Raw genomic sequence first — 20,000 nt, 5'->3', positions numbered from 1 at the left:
CCCCTTTCAAGCCTGGATTTTTTTCAGGCTTTATTTGCAACTACTTTAGTTGTTGCTTAACTAACTGCAATGATCTCTAACTCTCATGTAGTAGTGAATAATTATAGCAAGTTAAATGAGAAGAATACAGCTATATTTTAAACTCCTGACAACTTAAAACTTCGAGAGATGTACAAGCTTGAGTCATTGTTATCTTGATATTTTTCAGGTGAGCATATCGAGTCCACAAAAGCCTCCTCACAAACAACCATTACACATTCAGCCAAAGCCAATACAACCAGCACTTCAAAGCCCTCCAGCACAAGTAGGAACATTCTACCAACAACAACAACAACCTAGTAACCCTAGCACGTCACCTAGTAGCTACCCTCCCAAGATTAGACCCATAACACCATCCATGATATCACCTACCACTCCCCTACCCCCCACAGTACCACAGACACCATCACCTTTCCAGTCATCGCCAAAGTTCAATACTCCAGGGACACCTCAGAATCGTCCAGTCACACCAGGCTCAGCAAATGCTGCTGCAAGGCACACACCAAACTCAGCTGAGCCTACACGCTTCCTGTTTACTCCAATCCCCAGTAGCTCACAAGAACAGAGAATCAATAGAGGAGAAACAAGTCCGCTGACGTTAAGACCAACAGCAACCCATCCTAGCCAAATCATTAACAGTGATTGGCCACAGCAAGGATCTCAACAGTTGGGAATTAATGATGTGCCAATTTCACCCAGTAAACAACCAAGATTGATGAATCAAAACCATCCATCAACTCCAACTTCCAACCGCAGACCTGGCTCATTTGCATATCCATTACCATCACCACGGACTCCACAACGCATTGCACCGCAGCAGTATGCTACATCACCCACAATGGGGGCATCCCCTGGGGTTGGACATCAGCTAAATCCTGTTTCTCCAAATGTTGCACAACACAGCCAAGAATTTATGATCCCAATTATTACAAATGTGGAAAGCATGGCTCCAAAAGGATTTACACCATCTGTAAATATAACAACGACAACATCGTCCCTTGGCAATGTGCACATCTCACAGCAGCATTCTAAACAAGGGTAAGGAAATTCCAGTTTATGGTTTGGTGTTACATGTTGCATCTGTTTGTACACCCTGTTGCACAAAGTTTGAAACTGGTCAAACTTTTGAGCTAACAACTCCCAAAATTTTTTTTGTTGCATGATTGCCAAAGCGTAGCACAATGTTGGATCTGTTTGCACAGATCTTTCAACCTGGGTGGCCATGCTCATGCCTGACATATGGTCTCCATGGAGACAGCAATGCATTAACATGTTGAAAACAAAATGGCAGCTGAATTTTTTTTACGAACTACAAAGTCTTATGGGTCGAACAAACCTTCCCATAATACACTGCAGTGAGGCCCTTACGTGTTGGGAGATGTAGCATTAGTCTGCACTCAACTGCCAACACCATCCAACATTTGCAGAATCAACAACCCTGTTTGCACAGGGCTTAAGTTATCATGTTAAGCCAGTTTATCCTGCAGGTACAGGTATGTAAGAGGTGCTTACTTAAAATAGATTTTCCTTTTACGTGCATTTAACCTATTAACTCCTAAGAATGAGACTTAATAAATTTTAATGTCTAACGCCAGACGATTTTACTCTTCAATGCTGTCAATGGGTTTAGAACCTCTACATTCAGTCAGAAACTGAGTCCCCTTTAAGGGAGGAGTGTAATAATATTATTGAAGTGACTGGACATAATGTTATCATTTCCCTCGTATTCAAGCAACTTGCTGAGTGCATTTTGTTTCCCCAACCAGAAACCTTCACTATAATGCATCTCTGTTTCAGTCAAATGTTGATTTTAGTCCTTGGTTGCACTATTTGACAGGTCCCCGGTGATTTTGCCAAAATCCTGCAGATACAGCAGTGGTACAGATAATGCACACATTCAGCTGGCTCCAGTCATACACCATCAGGCAACAGACTACTCATCAGAACTTGAGTCAATCTGCAACCAGCCCACAAGCTCTGCAAGCCAAATCCCTCCACCTTCATACCAGCGCAGCCAATCAGTGCCTCCATTAACACAGCATAATATGGCAGACCAAAGGTTTCATCCATTGACACCCCAAACCACCCCTCGTCCTCCTCGTCCTCAACATCTTACTCCATCTCCCATGGATACTTCGAGCCAACATTTAAATGGTTTAAAGGAGCTGCGCAACAGAGTTCTTTATGGCGATGTTAATAACAATGGATCACGACCAACACAGGTTGAAAGTGCTTTTTCAGCACGACGGAATCTCACACCTATGCTCAATGCTGAAAATTCAAATGTAAATGTGTCAAACTGGGAAGTGCAACCAGTTCGAACAAACCACCCAAACAGGGAAGGAGAGAATCATGAAATGGCAATGCTGGAAAATAACTTGACTTTTGCAGATCTCGGTAATGACAATGATGAGACACTTTCTGATTTAAACACACTGGATGATGCCACAACTGAGGCAGTACTGAGGAACATTTGTAACAACACATCGGGAGTATGGCCCACAAATGATGTTCATGCCTGGCCAAACTCCCAAGCATTGCAAATTATGGATTAGTCCAATAAAAGTCTGACCTTAATGGCACATGTGAGTGGGATATAGTTTTTGTGTTCATGACAAGACAATGGCGGTTGTGTTCTTAAAATGACTCTGTGTAGTCATTATAACTTATCTCCAAGTAGCTATATGTCAGGGATATCAAAATCTGAGAGTTTAAAGTTATAAGAGAATCTTTTGGCACACACTACTTGGCTTAGGAGAGATTTACGATGAGTGTAGCCCTTTATAGGAGGCCTAATTTCCATGACAAGTAAGTTTGATGTTATGAAAACCTGGAGGCAACTTCCACTCACGTTTTTAAACTGTGTGCCAATGTTATCAAAAACAATCCTTCTCAGGACTACACTCACCTTATAGTGAAACATACTTAGGGCAAAATTGAGTAAAAAGTCAAGTTGTGGTCCCTGTCTTATTTCTGACAGCTTGAGTAATACTAGCTGCAAAAATGAAAGTGTGTTTTCCTTTTTTTAATCTCCCTGCCTGGCCTTGAGTCTTGTCATGAATTCAGCAAGTGGCAGGTAAACCACAAGTCCTCAAGATTCTGTGATTAACAGTGATTTGAACCTTAGTGATAAACACAAGAACTTGTTCAAGTACTTTTCAATCTCCAGGCAGCGATACTGGGACATAAAAATAATCATATTGGCATAAATAGTGTGCAAACATGCCATTGGATTTATGTATTTTATAATTTATTTTTTGGACAGACTTTGCTATATAATTGATATTGTTCAAGAAATTTTATCTTTTGAGATGCAATTAAAAAGTTTGCTTTCTTGTACGTTGTGAAAACGTCTTTTGCTGTAACAATTATTATTAAACAACCTTTCTGTTAATACAGCTCCACTACAAAAACCACCAATCTGTGGAATGGGCCTGTTATTACTAAGTCACTGCCCTGCCCACTTTTGCTTGTAAACAGTTCAAATTACTGAGAGGCGTTGTGTTTGATGCAACTTTTCAGACCAGGGAACCTTTTTTGCACTCTTAGTAACAGCGAGTCAATGTGGTTGCACTTGCAATCTCTTCACTGGACAAGAACAATTTTATCCATTTCCCACCGGAACTCACAACTTTGAAAACATCTTTCCATTGTTGCGGTTGTTTGGTACACCTTGACAGCGAAAACTGGCTACTGCTCACACCGTGGGAAAGGAATTTCATCTAAATATTGAACTGATGTGGGCAGGGCAGTCACTCAATAATTCAGGCCCATTCCACAGCTCTGTCTTCGTAGAAGCCCTTGCAAGCAAGCGTGAAAAAATCCAGACTTGAATGGGGTTTAAAACCATGACAGTGTAATTGCCCTGCACTGCTCTACCAACTAAGCTATCAAGCCAGCTAGGAGCTGGTCAATTTCGTATAACCCCCAAGAGCTGAATGAAATGAAATAGCAAAAACCAGCAGAGCATTGGGACACAATTTCCAAACAACTCAACTGAGCCCTCAAGTGATACCTTGATCAGAATAAGTGACAGTATAGTCCAAGCCAAGACATTCTTCCCCAACAACTACAATGTCTTTTAGGAGTGACCATGAAATAAACTAACGAGACAAAAACTGACTTGACCTTTTAATGACAAATGGAAGAAAATCACGCCTCAGGCAAATGAAGGACCAAAACTTTAATTTGTACTATTATAATTATAATAACACTACAATTGTCCTATGCCACATTGATTTCAGTTGCAGTTACAAGAGATTACGGTATTATCGCTGTCAAGTTGCAGGAATTGCAGATTTTAATTAATTATGTGGCATACTTGCACTGCTAAATTTCAAATTTCAAACTATGACCAAAAAAAAATAATTTAGGATTTATTATCTACATCTGCACCAAGTTAGATAACTGTTGAACGTTTTTATTTAATACAGTGACTGTCATAGATTATGGCATTTGGAGACCTTGGTGAAAAGAATACAATCATGGCCAGTGAACAAAATATTTTACATGTAATAGTAATTATATTATTGTTATATACTGGTAGCTGAATTTTTTGCGGCAACAGTGCATGCTCTCATTGGTTACTTTGAGGTCACATGACATCTAACAATAAAACTGTTTCCCACCAAAAGTCTCTGAGAGGGCAACAGTGCAAAATCTATGACATCAGAGCCAGGCTAACAGTGGACTGCTACCAGCGAAAGTTGACTGACAACCGCCGTTGTTGTTGCCATTGCATGTTTTTCTTTTTGTGCTATATAACAAATGACTGGTCCCTGCGGAAGCAGTTCATTTTGTTTCCCAAGAATCCCAATGTTTCCCCAAGGAGCAGCCGAGGGAAATATTGAAATTTGAGGGAAACAAAATGAACTATGTCCCGTGGGACCAGTCATTAAGTGTTTATTATATACTCAATGAGCACTTGACAGAGCACATTAAATGATGGCATGTATAATACTTAATTGTTGTGTTTAACCTAATTAATACTGTTAAAATGGCAACTAAAACAACTTATAAAACAACATAGAATATTGCTCACTGATGTTATGCCCTGGAACAAAATAAATAATGTATTTCCTTTTGTGTTTAGCTTTGCTTTTGTTAAATACAAAATAATATCAGGGAATTCAGTGAAGTTGAAACATCAAATCAAAGTAACTTACTAGAGAGAAAAAAAATCTCTATAAAGAATTAATTAAAAACATTCTTTTGTCCTGGTATTTCTTTTTGGCACCACTTACCATACCATGCAGTTTATACTCATCTAAAGCACTTGCTCAATTTAAAAATGCCTATTTTCTTTTTTTTATGGTCAGAAAAGAGACTAGCCAGAGATGAAAAGTAATGTTTGCAATCAAATTTCCACACACAACCTTTCCAACATCTGGATACTGATTCACACAAAATGTTCAAATCAAACGTACGCTTCTTGTCAGAACATTTTCTATAGAGATCTCTAAAGTTCAGAAAAAAAAAAACAATTGTTGTTGTGATAATAATAATAATTATTATTATTATTATAAATAGTTATTGGGTTATTACAGTAGAGGGCCACTGGTTTGTCAGTTTTTAACTGTTATGTGTTACCCTCTATAAATAAAGTTGTTACTTACTCACTTACTTACCCTGATTGATAACATACAGACTATTATAATAAATTATTAAATATTTTTATTCTTTATTTCAGTCCTTGATGCACTAGACATCAATGCATGTTGCAAATGCCTTCATATATTAAAAAAAAAAAAACAACTTACAGCTTGTGCTTATTATTAATGTTCACTATTAAAGTGTATACTTGGGTTCCGTTGGGCCATCTGTGACAGTACAATATGAGACCCCATTGGGGAGATCAGGTGGCTGACGTGCAAAGATCACTCTGATATCTGTGTGGAGGTAGAGTCTTGCTGATTTGGAACTCACAAACCTAAAGTTGAAGAAAGGGATTTAGGCTGAGTATAAGGGTTTTTTTAAATGTTCAGTTATCCCTTGCAATGATTAAAAACCAATGATATCATGCTTTGCATTGATCATGAAAGTAATTGATTCAAATTAAGTAGAGGTTTCGTATATGTACTTATTAATAAATAGTATGAAATTTTAAACAATTTTTTACCTTAAGTGAATAAGATAGTGCAGAGAATTTTGACCCTGAAAAAAAAAATGTAATAGAGGACAACGTTATAAGTACATCAGTAGGCATGGTAATTAATTAGTAACAATCCAATGCATTTTGCAGGAAATAACACCTGACCAAAAAAAAAAAATTGACTCATACAAAATTATCGTAGTCGTTCATATGTAATAATTGTACTTTTATTAAATACATTGACTGCCAAAACAAATTCTTTTCCCTAATAATGAAGAGAACAAAATTTGAGCAATACAATACAATAATCTTTAACGACTCACACTTTACAAGAAAAAAGGAGTAGGAATAGTAATTAATTATTTGGAGCCAACAGGCTAAAGGAACCGTGAGGTTTTCGAGCTAGCCCGTAATACTCTAGACTTTTAAGTTCATTTTAATGATAAAAAAAGAGATACAAGGGAAAAAGAACTATAGCATAATATAAGCAAGTGCCCCAAGCTATTACAGCATATGATAAATAGAGCGGTATACAAGGCTATAGATTTGTTTGAGTTGATAAACAGAACTTTTAAGGTAATGCCTTACACAGTATTGTGCGAGATACATGGAAAATATAAGAGGTTATGAAATTTCCAACTTAATGAGTTATCGATCGTAACACCCACATATTCAATATGTCAATCTTTTTCTTCTAATAGGTGGCACAAACCATCTATGTTTTGTAACTTTTATTTGTATACTACCAGATTGTTTCCTTGATGATTTGATAATCATATCATTGGTTTTGGTATACTGGTAATTTATAGAAAGTCTGTTAACATTGCACAATATTCCTTGACGTTTGCTAGCTTATTATTATTATCAAGGCTGATTTGGATGTGGCCATTCAATGAGAGGATCCAGAACACAATCGTCCCACCGGTTATATCCGTGTAGAGGGGGTAGTTTCTAACAAAACTGTGGTGCTGCATCAGTGGGGAAGTAGTATACAAAAACTTTGTTTATCAACAGAGTTAATAAATGTAAATTGACCACCATACAGAGATTCTAAAAGGTGACGTTTCAAGTGTTAGCCCTTCGTCAGAGTGAATCATAGTACATGTAGAGTCTCCTTAAAGTCACCTCAGTTCCGTAATGTCACTACGCACATGCACCCCCGCAACTTTGTCTTACATCTCCTCATCGTTGTCCGACAGGAGTCCGGAGAGAAGATGAGTGTTGGCTGCATCCATGTCTGACAGGAATCCATGAGCGGCCTCGTCAGCATCATCATTCTCGGTAAGACAATGCCCATAAGGATACATCAGTACCCGTTTGTTAAAGATGAAAGATTCCACCGCCTGTCTTGTTCAGTATTCATTTGCCTTGCCATTATTGAGCTTCATAAGGGTATATTTTGTTCAAAGATCCACTAAAACGCCATTCGCGTTACATGACTTTCGACGCCATTGCCGGTTAAGTTTAATCGTTCTATTGTGTCCACCAGAGAAATCTACGCATTTCCCACTACCGTCTCGATCCTAAGAAAATACGCGCAAAAGGCTCTATGCACAAAGACACCACTTAGCAGGGGAGTCACAGGCAAGACTTTTACCGACACGAAAAAAAAAAAAAAAGAAAAACACCCAACAAATGCTACCCTTTTTCCGACTGGGATTGCCATACTGGCAACCCAGTAAAAAGCAAAGGCCCTAGTGTACTGCCTTGTGGAATTCTGCAAGTCATTGCTTGTCTTGGTGACACCTATTAATAGGTGTCACATAGGTGTCAGCAAGACAAGCAATGATTTGCGGAATTCCACAATTGCTGCGTAGTACTCCCTGTTCTGAAGGTAACTTGTAAACCATTTTAAAACAATCCCTCTAATTTCATGATTGTAATATTTCATTAACAATATTTGGTGCTTCACAGTGTCGAAAAGTCCATAAGTACTCCACAAGTATTAGGTTATTGTCTATGGACTTTCTTAGACTGTATGCAATTTTACAGACAGCTTGCCCTCAGTTGAATGATTTTTCTGAAGCCAAAATGGAAATGGAAAAGTGTACAGCTGTAGGTTAATGCATTAAAGCTGACAAGGTAGGAATAGGGCAATAACTTGCCAGATCAGTTGGTTCACCTCCTTTATCAACAGGTGTTATCTTTACGACATCAGGAACACTGCCTTGCAATAACGATTTGTTAAATATCATCACTATAGACTGTTTCAGGAATGTAGTTGACCCCTAGCTCATACATCACAGGGATACCAATACTAGATTTGTTCACGTTAATAACCGTGATGTCATCATAGACTTCTTAATGCTTTGGTGCGCAATAAAAGACAATACACAAAACTTGGGCGTAAACGAGGGGCAGGGAATGTACTGGCAAGGCGCAGGTAATACCCACCGCCGGTATGGACCACCGGATGAGGGGCCTCGGCAACTAGCCGAGGGGGTGCCTCATGCCTGTATTGAAAGGCGGGCATAGTTGCTGGCATAATGTCCTGGGGCCAAGTTAACCCAGTCCAGCAGAGTAACAATACGCCCCCTCCCTAACGGGGCTTCAGCACAGGGCTGAAGGGGTGCCGCAGGCAGCAATTTCCTGCCCATATTTTATTAAGGAGAACTATTGAATAGGTTACAGAAGCTCACAAGGAAAAAATAAAATAAAATACAAGAGAACCAGAAAGCAAAACGGGCGGGACGGAGGGATTAAATTGCTCAATGGAAAAAACAGAACTAGTTGAGCTTTGGAAATGTCAAACTGAGAAGGCTCGCATGGCGGGATGAATGAAATAGCCAAATAAGGTAGTTATGTGATGGGAAGTCACGCTCTCCTCCCAGGCGCTGCCCAGTATTTGCTTACCAGCATTAACATCTATTTTATTCTAAAATATCATTAAGTGTACTTGTCTAATACCTCAAACCATAAAACTCTACTGGAAAGAGTGTGCAATGTACTGAATCAGAGCAACTTAAAAATGAAACTAAACTGTACTGGACAGCAGTGACCTGATACTTTAAAACCAGTTGGAAATCACAAACAAAATCAAATTTCTGTCCAAAATATTAATTAAAAGTATACTGTCATAATGAATCACATTCACTACAAACTTACTTCCCCTGAGTGACATGGCCTTTTCCAAACAGAAAACGTACGTTGTCGCAAAAATGTCTGTGCCTTGGGTGGCATATCACTGAAGTTGTACAGCACAACAAACATCTTAACAACAGTTTTGTTGGGATTGAACAAAGTCTAAGAGCAAAAGAAAAATGTATGAATAACCGTGAATGATCAACATTCACAGTTTTATACTGAGGCAATTAAGTGCTGTCAATTACAGCAGTAGTTTCAGTTGTATGTGTCGTGGAACCTTCACATTTTTTCCTGGTTCAAAATTTTTAAAACCAGTTTAATTTTGATTTTCCTTTGTTTCAGACTGTGGTAGTAGCCAACTGGAAAGCTTGGCTCATTTGGCTGCTACACACTTTCTCCTTTAATTGTTACGTTTAATTCAATTAATATTTTATACGTGTAGTTTGCTTTGTTAAATTTACTTCTTTTTATTTTGATTGTTGTTGTATTGTAATTGAATAAGTGAATAAAATAAACTTAACTTGATGAATATTAGGCAAAGAAAACTCAAAAAAAGCTTGTTCAAAAAATTTTAAACCACAAGAAAATTTAAACCACAACATTAATATTATGCAACGTGCAGGCAGTACGGCCCAGTGATTAGGACGTTTGTCTTGAGATCCGGAGTTCCCGGGTTCAAGACCCATTCTAGCCACTCATTAAATTTGTTCCTGGTACACTGTAGTCCCTGGGTCAACTTCTTGGCCGCACTTGTAAATAGCCAACTGGTTTTGCCTCTGGCCAGTTGGGATTCTTAACAGTCGTTGCTGTTGTTCTGTTCTGTTGTTGCGTTGATTGTGTCATTGGCCCTGAAAACTGCCTATGGGGATTGGTCAATTGAGTAATAATATTATTGCATGCATAATGTAAGGCTGTATTTTTTTAGGTAAGCTTGCAATTACAGCACGTAGGTCAAAAATTTACCTGAACAAATAAAAGACGTTATAGAGAGATAAGATAATAACAAAATACTACTACAGCTGCTACTACTACTACTATTACTACTACTACTACTACTACTACTACTACTACTACTACTACTACTACAAATAATAATAATAATAATAATAATAATAATAATAATAATAATAATAATTATTATTATTATTATTATTATTATTATTAAATCATAACCTCTTGGCCATTGAACTGAACAGGAACAACAATATATGTATATATGGTCTAGCACTACTGGCCACTAGAATTATTCACCAATCATAGCATGCACAATACCCAAGGAATAATATACAACTCATTAAAATATCGACAGTATAATGTACTGTACTATAATTATAATAATTTCAAAGATATAAAACTCAAACAGAGGCAGGCAGCAAGCGGGGTTGCTGAACAATCACATAGTTTACATAAATTAATTTGTAATCAAATTAACTCTTACCAGCTGAACTGTTCCCTTAGTAGGTACATGGTAACCCTTTCTACTAATAGATGGGTCATTTAAATCAATGTAGCCCTGCAGATTGACACATAAAACTGTGTTACAATACATCCATTCTCAGATCAAACTACAGAGTAAACTGTGAAAACCATTACACAGGTTTCTTTTGAAAAAATCTCAATAATTGATTTAATTATTTGATAATGTCACAACATTCAGCAGAGTATAAAAGATCTGTCACTGGCCCAAAGTGCAAGTATTGGTTCAAGCAGGAAGTCAAAGTACCCAAGGCATGCATTACACTGTATTTCAGAGAAGTCAGTAACCCTAAGATTAGCAAGCGCACCTACTGTTTACAGTATTATCTTTCAGATACAAAATGGGACTTGCATCAAAAGCCAAAAAAGCCCTCAAATCAATTTATTTAAAGAACAATTGTTTATAATTTATCCCCATATTCCCACACATTTGACACCTTCTTCCCTGGAACTCAATATGGCTCTAAAACAGTAGTTTAATCCACATCACTGCTTAACTACATTCATTAATTATTGTAAAATTCAGTGCTTGGAATTATGGCATGTCTCAATAATTGACAAAATCGTATAATTTTGGATAAAGCAAAGAACATGTCTGATGAATTCATGTTTTAATTGACAAAATCTTACCAAATAAGGAGACGGAGCATTGTCATCAGACAGACTGAAAAAGTATGCTTTGACAGGTAAAGTGACGTGCGCAGGACAAAAGGATCCACTGGCACCTAACTCAGCCATGAATCCCTAAAAATGTCAAAATAATCCACCAGTGGTGCACCAATTTACATTGACCTTATCTCAAATATCACTTAGTACAGTTACAGTGAGTAATTACTGTTTAATAGGTAGGCTTGTTACTGAAAATACAACTTCAGGTTTTCTGTAATAATATGCCTATTGTAGGAGCACGTACAGTGTACAAGGGCAACACACACTGCAGGTACAATAATAATTATTATAATTGTACTCTTTTGCTAGGTAAATGTTATATTCTCCAAGAATGGAAATAATAATTATTTCTTCACTGAGAATTCACCTGAAAGGCATACATTACCCAAGGCATGTACAGTTCATGTTAATGAGTGATCCCATTAAGAAGGAAAGTGTGGCAACTCCAAAAGGGAAGAAATGGTTTCAGCACACACCGGTGTTCCACTATTTTAAAATTTTTCTCTATACTGTTATGAATGAAACATTATAGTTTTTATCACCTCCACTGTTCCCAAGGGCTCCATTCGTCCATTTAATACAGACTCCTGGAAATAAAAGGAGATATAAATTAATTAGTATTGATGGCAGCTTTTATTTGGATGTTCATACAACGCTCTTTGGGATAGCATTATTGTACGTGACACCCATAAATTAAAGCCAGCTGCATAGAAAATAATATAATAATTATTTATAGATGGACAGAACCATGCAATCTTTCCAGAGCAAAACACTGTTTTCATGATTGTTTACTACCGGGGGTAAGAGACCCATCCCGGATTATAGTTTTTCTGAGTCAGTGTCACCAAAATACGCACCAGTAACAACAGAGACCAGGTTGAATATCAACTGGTGCAAGGAAAGGAAAGGAATATTATTTAAGTGTCTAGTTGTTGTAGTGCTGGAGCACTAATTGGGTACACTGTAAACTGAAATTAACAACATTAACCCTGATGAAGTCAAATGTCGGTTTTTGAGGAGAGGGGAAAACCAGAATACCCGGATAAAAACCTCTTGGTGCAGAGAAGAGAACCAACAAACTCAACCCACATAATGACGCCAAGTCTGGGAATTGAACACGGGCCACATTAGTGAGAGGCATCTGCTCTCACCACTGTGCCATCCCTACATGTACACTCCATGGTAACCAGTTGGTTACATGACTTTTGTATTTACAGGTGCAGCCAACAAATTTGAATCAAGGACAACCCAGACAAAATCAAGATAGACTTGACATCTTAAGTCTAGCACCCTTTACCATCTCCCATGACTGGCACTGCTGCACTTGACTTAAAACCACATTCATTTGTTTCTTTGCTTGGCCCTCAGCCTGCCTATGACTGGTAAACTGAACACCATGATCAAGTGAGCATACCTCAAAGTTTCCAAGTAAACTCTGTGTAGTGGATGCTGGGGCACTTTTACTTAGTATTGCTGTTAAGTCCTTAGTGCTCGATCTCTCTGCATCTCTGCTTCAGGAATAAATCAAAATGTATAAAAAGTATCCAGATTAATTAGTTCGAGCAACACTTAAATTTTCTTGGGGATTTAGCTTTTGGTTGGATGTAGGGGTTGTTAACCCATTGACTAAGGAACCGTCACCCATTGACGAGTAAAATCATCTGGTGTCAGCTGACAGTTAAATTTATGAAGTCTCACTCCTAGGAGTCAATGGGTTAATGATTAAAAACAACAGTGTTGCGGTAAATGTTGTGGAGGATTTACAAATACTGTCAATTATAACTCAGCTAAAGGTGCTACAAAAATTACTTACTTTGTTGAAGTGGTGTCATTATTTATGTCCCAATCAGTAGCAGAACGACGAAGAGCAGCCTAACAAAGTCAATGAAAAGCTCAACGATGACATTTAAATAATAATCAAGTTCAGAACTTTCATATCTATAACAATTACAGTACATAGACTGAACAGAGAAGTAGCTAGTTCCTTAATTTTTTTGTCAAAGTAATTTCTCATTTTATTACTATAATTATTAATGATGGACACGTTTATTCAGTTTATTTCACAATTTGTACTTTCATCATTTAAACTCTGAACAATTACATGACTTGCAATTGTATATCACGAAAACTTGCAAAGTTCAAATTTTGGAGACACATATTATTTTCTACTGACCGGACTTGAAGATATAGGTAGCCCTGTTCTGGAATTGAAGATGGGAAGAGTACCAGACGCCACACAACGGCTATGAAATTCAGCTTGAAATACACCACATGGAATAAGGATCTTTGATGAAGACTTTGAGTCCCGCACATCAAATTTCCTTCCTTCTGATACAGGCTAAGTGTCATAAATAAAAATGAAAATAACTGAGAACTGTCTCATTTGAAAATGGTTTTAATTAGTAAGATTTGTCAAGTGCTGGTGATCATCTGATAAATTCCTTTCAAAAGTTAAATTAAACAATAAACAAATTTGATTGACAGCGAATCAGATCTTAGGGCCAACTCTGAGTCAATACCACGCAAATGTATTACAGATCTATCATGATACGTTACTCATAAAAATATTTTATTTTAATAAAGGACCACAGTATGCTGTTGTTGGAAATTCAATTCAATGAAAGGATACCAGAGGTTATCCCTATCAAGGGTGTCCGCCTGCAGCTGGATGTAATTGACTGAGAGTCAGTTTTGATGACGGAGGAAAACCAGTTGAGAGTACCCAGAGAAAAACCCTCGAAGTTGACATCAGCTGAAACTCAGCCACGGTTGAACCCTGGTCGCAGAGCTGGGAGGCCCAGTTGATAACTGCTTAGCCATCCTGAAACTTTTGGGCGAGTGAAAACTGACCCAGGCGAGTGCATTTTGAGGGTCACTCGCCCGAATGGCGAGTGCTCTCAAAATTAAGTGTCCAACCCAGTCACCAATTTTATTCTTGCAATGTGAACTCGCGTTTTCCATGCCGAGCGACTTGGAGTACCAGGTAATTGCAAAACCATTACAGTAATGCGAAACAATATTTTTAGAAGACCTTCTTGTAGACGTTGACATCGTCTTTGACTCCAAGGAGTGAAACTCAATAGATTCAACCCTGTCCAAAAGCCACACAATTTTACTTGTCAATGGGAGGCAGTTTAGGAGTCAATAGGTTAAGGTGATAAATGCATGGGCTAAACAAATGTTTACAAGTGAGGTGAGGTACTATGCAGGGAATCAGATTGGAATGATGGGGAACTGACAGGGATGGATATGAAGACGAGGAAGAGGTTGACGATGCTTGGCATGTTCCACAAGAAAGGGAGTGCAGTGAGGTTGTACATCAAGAGGAAGGATGGTGGGAGGGAATTGATTAGTGCGTATGATTGTGTGAAGGAGCAACTTGGTCTGAACATTCAGATATGCCAAGATGAGTGATGAGTGGATGTTGAAGGCTTTTTGGAGAGATGTTGCAGCCAGGTGATCTGGTGACGTAATTTGGTGGACTGGGAAGAAGAATTTTAACGCCGTATCCCACAACTGCGCACGGCCTTAGGTGTTGTTTCCAAACTCCCTGCAGTATTGCCATCAACAGATCATTATGTGTCTACCACATTTCCTGTTACTGAATGAACATTCAAGTAGACCCGACAAGATCTAACCTCGCCTCTGCCATGTTGAATTCGAAAATAAGGCCGTGCGCGGTTGTGGGATACAGCGTTAAAAATTTTCTCCCCAGTCTTCCGAATTACATCACCAGATCACCTGGAGGAGGGAAAATTTAAATTACAACAACAGTTGGGTTCCAAAAATTCCAATTAAAATAAACAGGTAATATTGACTGTCTTCTTGGCACTTAGCGAAAGCTACTGTACTACTAATCATTGAACTTATCTTACCTCCTTTGTTTCTGAGTTGTGCACAGACAGATCTTTTTTGCTCAAGTGTTCATTTATTGTTCCATAGAATGAATTTCCTGGAATCCCTTCACCAAGACTATCACTCTTTAAAACACGACCTCTTAGACTGTTCTGAGAGCTCCTCGCAGAATTCAAAACGTTTTGATTTTCACAGTTCCTTGAAGCTACATGTTGTATTTCTGCTGCCAAACTACAAGTCCTACATGTACTTGTTGAAGGTTTTAAACATTCTAAAATATTCTCATGATTCTTCCAACAGTTATGGCCATTTCTGGTCTGTGAATCATTATCAGTATCATGTTGACTGATGCACGATTTCTTTTTTAAGGGAGACCTAATTGATTCATCCAGCAAGTCTTCATTCTCTTGGCAATCACTGGTGGAATTGCCACTGAGCTGATCAAGTTTTAAAGCCAAGATTTCATCTGTTAAATTGAAAACGTTGTATCTTGGAAGAGACTGTACGCTAACTTGAAGGACTCTGTTGCTGTAGAGATTAGCCAGTGGAAATGTGTGAAAATCGGGTTCCTTTAGGAATCTCTCATCCAACAAATTATCCTCCCCACCATCATAACTAATTCTGAAAAAAAATTCAAACAAAAGAAGACAGAAATCATTCAAATTTGCTGACAGAACTATCTTTTGTATTACTTTTAAGTAAAATGATTAACCAATTGACTCCTATAGGAGTGAGACTTGATAGATTGTACAGACTCAGGGGTCAATTGGTTAACAACTTCCCCATACACTCATAACCTCTGTCCCCTTTAACCCATTGAATCCTAGAAGTGAGACAGACATGTAGTAAGAGAATACCCTGTCTAATACCAGACAATTTTACTTGTCATTGGGGGGTTTCAGGAGTCAATGGGTTAAAGTGCTACAAATAACTGTGACCAAAAAATCAGTTCTTACATGTATTTTTCCTTGGATTTCAAAACTATGTTTACTTACATGTACATTAATTTTGTATAAACCAAATACTAAGTGCCCATTTAGTTTTAAGCCTTAATTTAAAACTTAAAGATACCTGTTTATTTTAATTGGAATTTTCCTATTTAGTGGTCTCCCATTGTTAACTTTAGATCATTGAAAGAGCTGGATCAAGGAGAAAACGATGTCAAAGATTCGATAGTTTAAGAATGCAATGCATGTGTACGCGGCAGAATTAATAATTATGCAGCATGGGAGTTTTGGGAATTCAGACTTCAGCTTCATTTTACACGCTCAAATTTTAAGCTAGTGAGTAAATGACATCACTTTTCCAAAGATCCAACCCTTTGAGGTCCAATCGGTCAGCTTTGAACGTGAGTAATGGTGGACTCTGAAATCCAAAATTTACACTCAAAGTGAACGGCCTTTGGATAAAAGTCAAAGCTCAAATTTTTGCCTGTCAGATGTTAAACAAAACCACTTGAACTTGATGATCAGCAGTCTCGCAAATTTTCAAATATCGCCAAGGTTTCTTGTTGTAGTTGTTGCCATCGTTATTTTAAAAAATATTAATCTTGGAAGTTTTCGTGACAAAAAGATATATGCATTATTTACCAGCTGTAAAAGGGTCGGTCCGTATAGACAAAAACTGTGACAGAGGTCCAATTGAGTTTTTCACTATGTGGAAAACCCCTTTAATAGCTGGTAAATATTTCTTTTTTCCTCTCTCTCTCTCTCTCTCTCCCTCTTCCTCTCTGAAATCCCTTTTTTAATTGTTAACTCACACCATGCTTGATAGCGAATGCAGTATAACGCAAGTTGCAAACTGAACGTTTGAAAAAAAAAAAATGGAAATTTACTTGGTCATCACACACATGTAAGCTCACACAACTAAGGCTAGGATTCCGCCCAGATGACAAAAATTAATTTCGCCCGCTTCCGAAACCAATATCAGATTGCAGGATTTGTTGAATTCCACCTGCTCAGGCACTGAGAAAAAAATAAAGTTCATTATCTTTGGCTCTTTTCGTCTATGCAAACGGTCTTTGCAGCTAGTAGACTAAATAATCTGAGCTATCTGTCGTTTTCTGGTTCACAGTTGAGCCATCCTTCCCTTACAGCTTCTTTCAAATTTGGCTGATTTTGGAAGCCCAACTTCTGTCACTGTGACAGAATGTTGTTGTCATGCTTTGAAGATTAATTGCTTGCTCCAGTACTTCGTTGTTGGTTAGTCTGTCACTCAAAGTTACACCCACCGTCTTACAAAGGCATCTCAGATGAAAGATATCAAGTCTCTTTTCTTGTCTGGTGTACATGGTCCATGTTTCTGATCTGTACAGGAGTGTGCTGAAAATACATGCATGCTTCATAGATTTTGATCTTCATCTCCAAGGTGAGCTGTTTATTGTCCCATGCTCTTTTTGTTTTCTTTTTGCCAAAAGTTGTTGCAGCTTTGAATTCCCTATTCTGACATTGATTTTGTCATCCAGTGATGGTAGAGCCTAAGTAGTAGAATTTGTCAACAGTCTCAATTAAGCACTTTGTTGTCCAACTTGATGTGTGGCCTTGCTCTGCACCTTCCTGGATACAAATTACAGTTCTCTTGACACTGATGACTAATGAGAAAGCCTTACATGCTAATGATACATGTAGATGGCCCATCATTGTCTGTAGAGTTGATTCACCATAAGCCACAAGAGCGGCATCATCCGCGAATTTGATTTAGGTCCTGGCCATAAAGTGATCCATCAGTTCTCCAATGAAGGTTCACATCCCCTGGTGGGTCCTGAAAAGCACATTGCACAATAGTGTACATTTTAGCTTAGTAAATGCTGAAGAGGGACAAGGCTAGAACACAGCCCTGCTTGACTCTTGTTATTGATCTTGAAGTTGTCTGATGTCAAGCCATCAAACTGAATGGTGGCCTGAATGTCATCATGGAAGGCAGGGGTTTCAATTAGGCTAATCAATGTAAGTAGCAGTCAATCTTGTCTTTTACAAGGGTTTGAATGAAAATCAGGGTAGAGAAGCCAGCGGTGAGGGGCAAATTTCTGACAAACAGACGGGGGTATACCATACCACCAGTGAGCAGCTTCTAATGAAACCCCAGGGAAAAAGGTGATGAGCTGGAGTAGTATTAATGAAGGTTGTGAAGGTTCACATCGCCTGATAGGTCCTGAAAAGGGTAGTGTAGCAGTGCAGCAAAGTAAATGCTGAAGAGGGTTGGGGCTAGAATACAGCCCTGCTTGACTCCGCTCTTGATCTTGAGGCTGTCTGATGTCGAGCCATCAAACTGAATGGTGACCTGAATGTCGTCATGGAAGGCAGGGGTTTCAATACCTTTTAAAGTAGATGCCTGGGCTAATCAATGTAAGTGGCGGTCACTCTTGTCTTTTACAAGGGCTTGAGTGAAAATCAAGGCAGAGTAGCCGGTGGTGAGAGGCCAACTTCTGACAAACAGACGGCGGTATACCATCCGTGAGTGGCCCCTGTGAAAGAGACAATGAGCTGGTCCAGGAGTAGTACATGTATTAGTGGGCATCCTTTTTTTTCTAGTACCATGGACAGTCCCGAACTACTAACTGTTTTGAATGCTTTCGTCCACAAGTGCTACATGACTTGTACATGTAAGAGCAGATGTTGTTCCCAACACTTTTCTTGTAGCTGCCAAAGGGAAAAATCACATCCATTAATTGTTGAGCTGCTCAATCTGAAGCTGCACTGACCTTCTGGTAGAACTCTCTCCGCTAATTTCTGTAGTCGTTTGAGGATGATCCTTGCAAAAGGTTTCCCAGTAATGCTCAAGAGTGAGATGCCTATAGATGTAGTTATTACTGTAACAGTACATGTATAATAATAATAATAATAATAATAATAATAATAATATGGTTGACAAATTACTCCTTAATTTTGGTGCGAAATTTCAGCGTTAATTTATAATTTCACATGTGAAATTACATTGTTGCCATGGCAACTTTTTATATAGTTCTAAAATGGCATCCAGGTTTGAAAATTAAGGAGTAATTTGTCACCCATGTTATTAATAGCTAATCAAATGGTATACTCATGAAATTAGGGAATAATTTCACTTGCGTTTTGTCCAAAATCAAATAAAAAACGCGCATGAAATTATTCCCTAATTTCACGCGTCACCATTTGATTACCCATACTACTACTACTACTAATAATAATAATAATAATAATAATAATAATAGTATTTATTTAATATACAGTACACAGTGTGTAAAAGCAGCTAAAAAAAGATGATGTGGCTGTGCCTTTTTAAATAAAAAATGCAAAGAATTACATGCTGAAAAAATTAAAAATAGTCATAAGTAACGTCAATAACAGGAAAACTTGTAACAGTAATTCAATTGACAAACCTGAGGTCGACGGTTTCGCTCATTTTACCCCCCCCCCTCCATCAGTGCTCCGTTTTAAAGCTACTTAAGCTACACAGAACAGAAAGAAATCGAAACAAGGATATGAGATCCAGGAATCGAACTCAGGACCTCTTGCAACAAGGCCACGCACTAACCAAGTGTCCCATCCTCGCTCCTTAAACTCCTTGCATACAAACAAGTCATCTAACAGATTCCATAATCTAGATCTGCTACCTCTGTAGGCAATCAATTTCTTTAAAATTTCAGTTCTGGGTTGTGGCAAGGAAAGTTTATTTTCACCCCTCAGTGAGTAGAAGTTATTTCGTCTCTGGAATAACAAACTGAGGGGTGTTACAGAGTTGATAGATTTATAAACGATGAGCGCAAGTTTGTATCTATAATGCCAAATGTAGTGCGTACCACTAGTCT

The 20,000-nt window shown here is 38.2% G+C and overlaps 2 protein-coding genes across 3 annotated transcripts in view; one reads left to right on the top strand and one right to left on the bottom strand.

Moving 5' to 3' along the window:
* Nucleotides 1–3,378, top strand: part of LOC138006184 (DNA-binding protein RFX7-like) — a 12,063-nt gene extending 8,685 nt beyond the window's left edge. The window contains exons 8-9 of the mRNA XM_068852337.1: nt 209–1,077; nt 1,877–3,378. Of these exons, the coding sequence (XP_068708438.1) occupies nt 209–1,077; nt 1,877–2,594 (1,587 nt within the window). The 3' untranslated portion in view covers nt 2,595–3,378. The remainder of the gene's footprint in view (nt 1–208; nt 1,078–1,876) is intronic.
* Nucleotides 3,379–4,207: 829 nt separating this feature from the next.
* Nucleotides 4,208–20,000, bottom strand: part of LOC138008254 (atos homolog protein A-like) — a 28,777-nt gene continuing 12,984 nt past the window's right edge. The window contains exons 5-14 of one of the 2 annotated variants that reach the window (XM_068855526.1): nt 15,235–15,835; nt 13,533–13,697; nt 13,173–13,231; nt 12,774–12,870; nt 11,902–11,946; nt 11,321–11,434; nt 10,653–10,727; nt 9,236–9,373; nt 6,158–6,192; nt 4,208–5,968 (exon numbers count right to left, since the gene is read on the bottom strand). In XM_068855526.1, coding sequence (XP_068711627.1) covers nt 5,827–5,968; nt 6,158–6,192; nt 9,236–9,373; nt 10,653–10,727; nt 11,321–11,434; nt 11,902–11,946; nt 12,774–12,870; nt 13,173–13,231; nt 13,533–13,697; nt 15,235–15,835 — 1,471 coding nt within the window. In that variant the 3' untranslated portion in view covers nt 4,208–5,826. The remainder of the gene's footprint in view (nt 5,969–6,157; nt 6,193–9,235; nt 9,374–10,652; nt 10,728–11,320; nt 11,435–11,901; nt 11,947–12,773; nt 12,871–13,172; nt 13,232–13,532; nt 13,698–15,234; nt 15,836–20,000) is intronic. The other variant, XM_068855527.1, reaches the window with a different exon arrangement.

Source organism: Montipora foliosa, chromosome 6 (assembly GCF_036669935.1).
Source record: "Montipora foliosa isolate CH-2021 chromosome 6, ASM3666993v2, whole genome shotgun sequence".
NCBI lineage: Eukaryota > Metazoa > Cnidaria > Anthozoa > Scleractinia > Acroporidae > Montipora > Montipora foliosa.
This window is presented reverse-complemented; position numbering and strand designations above follow the sequence as displayed.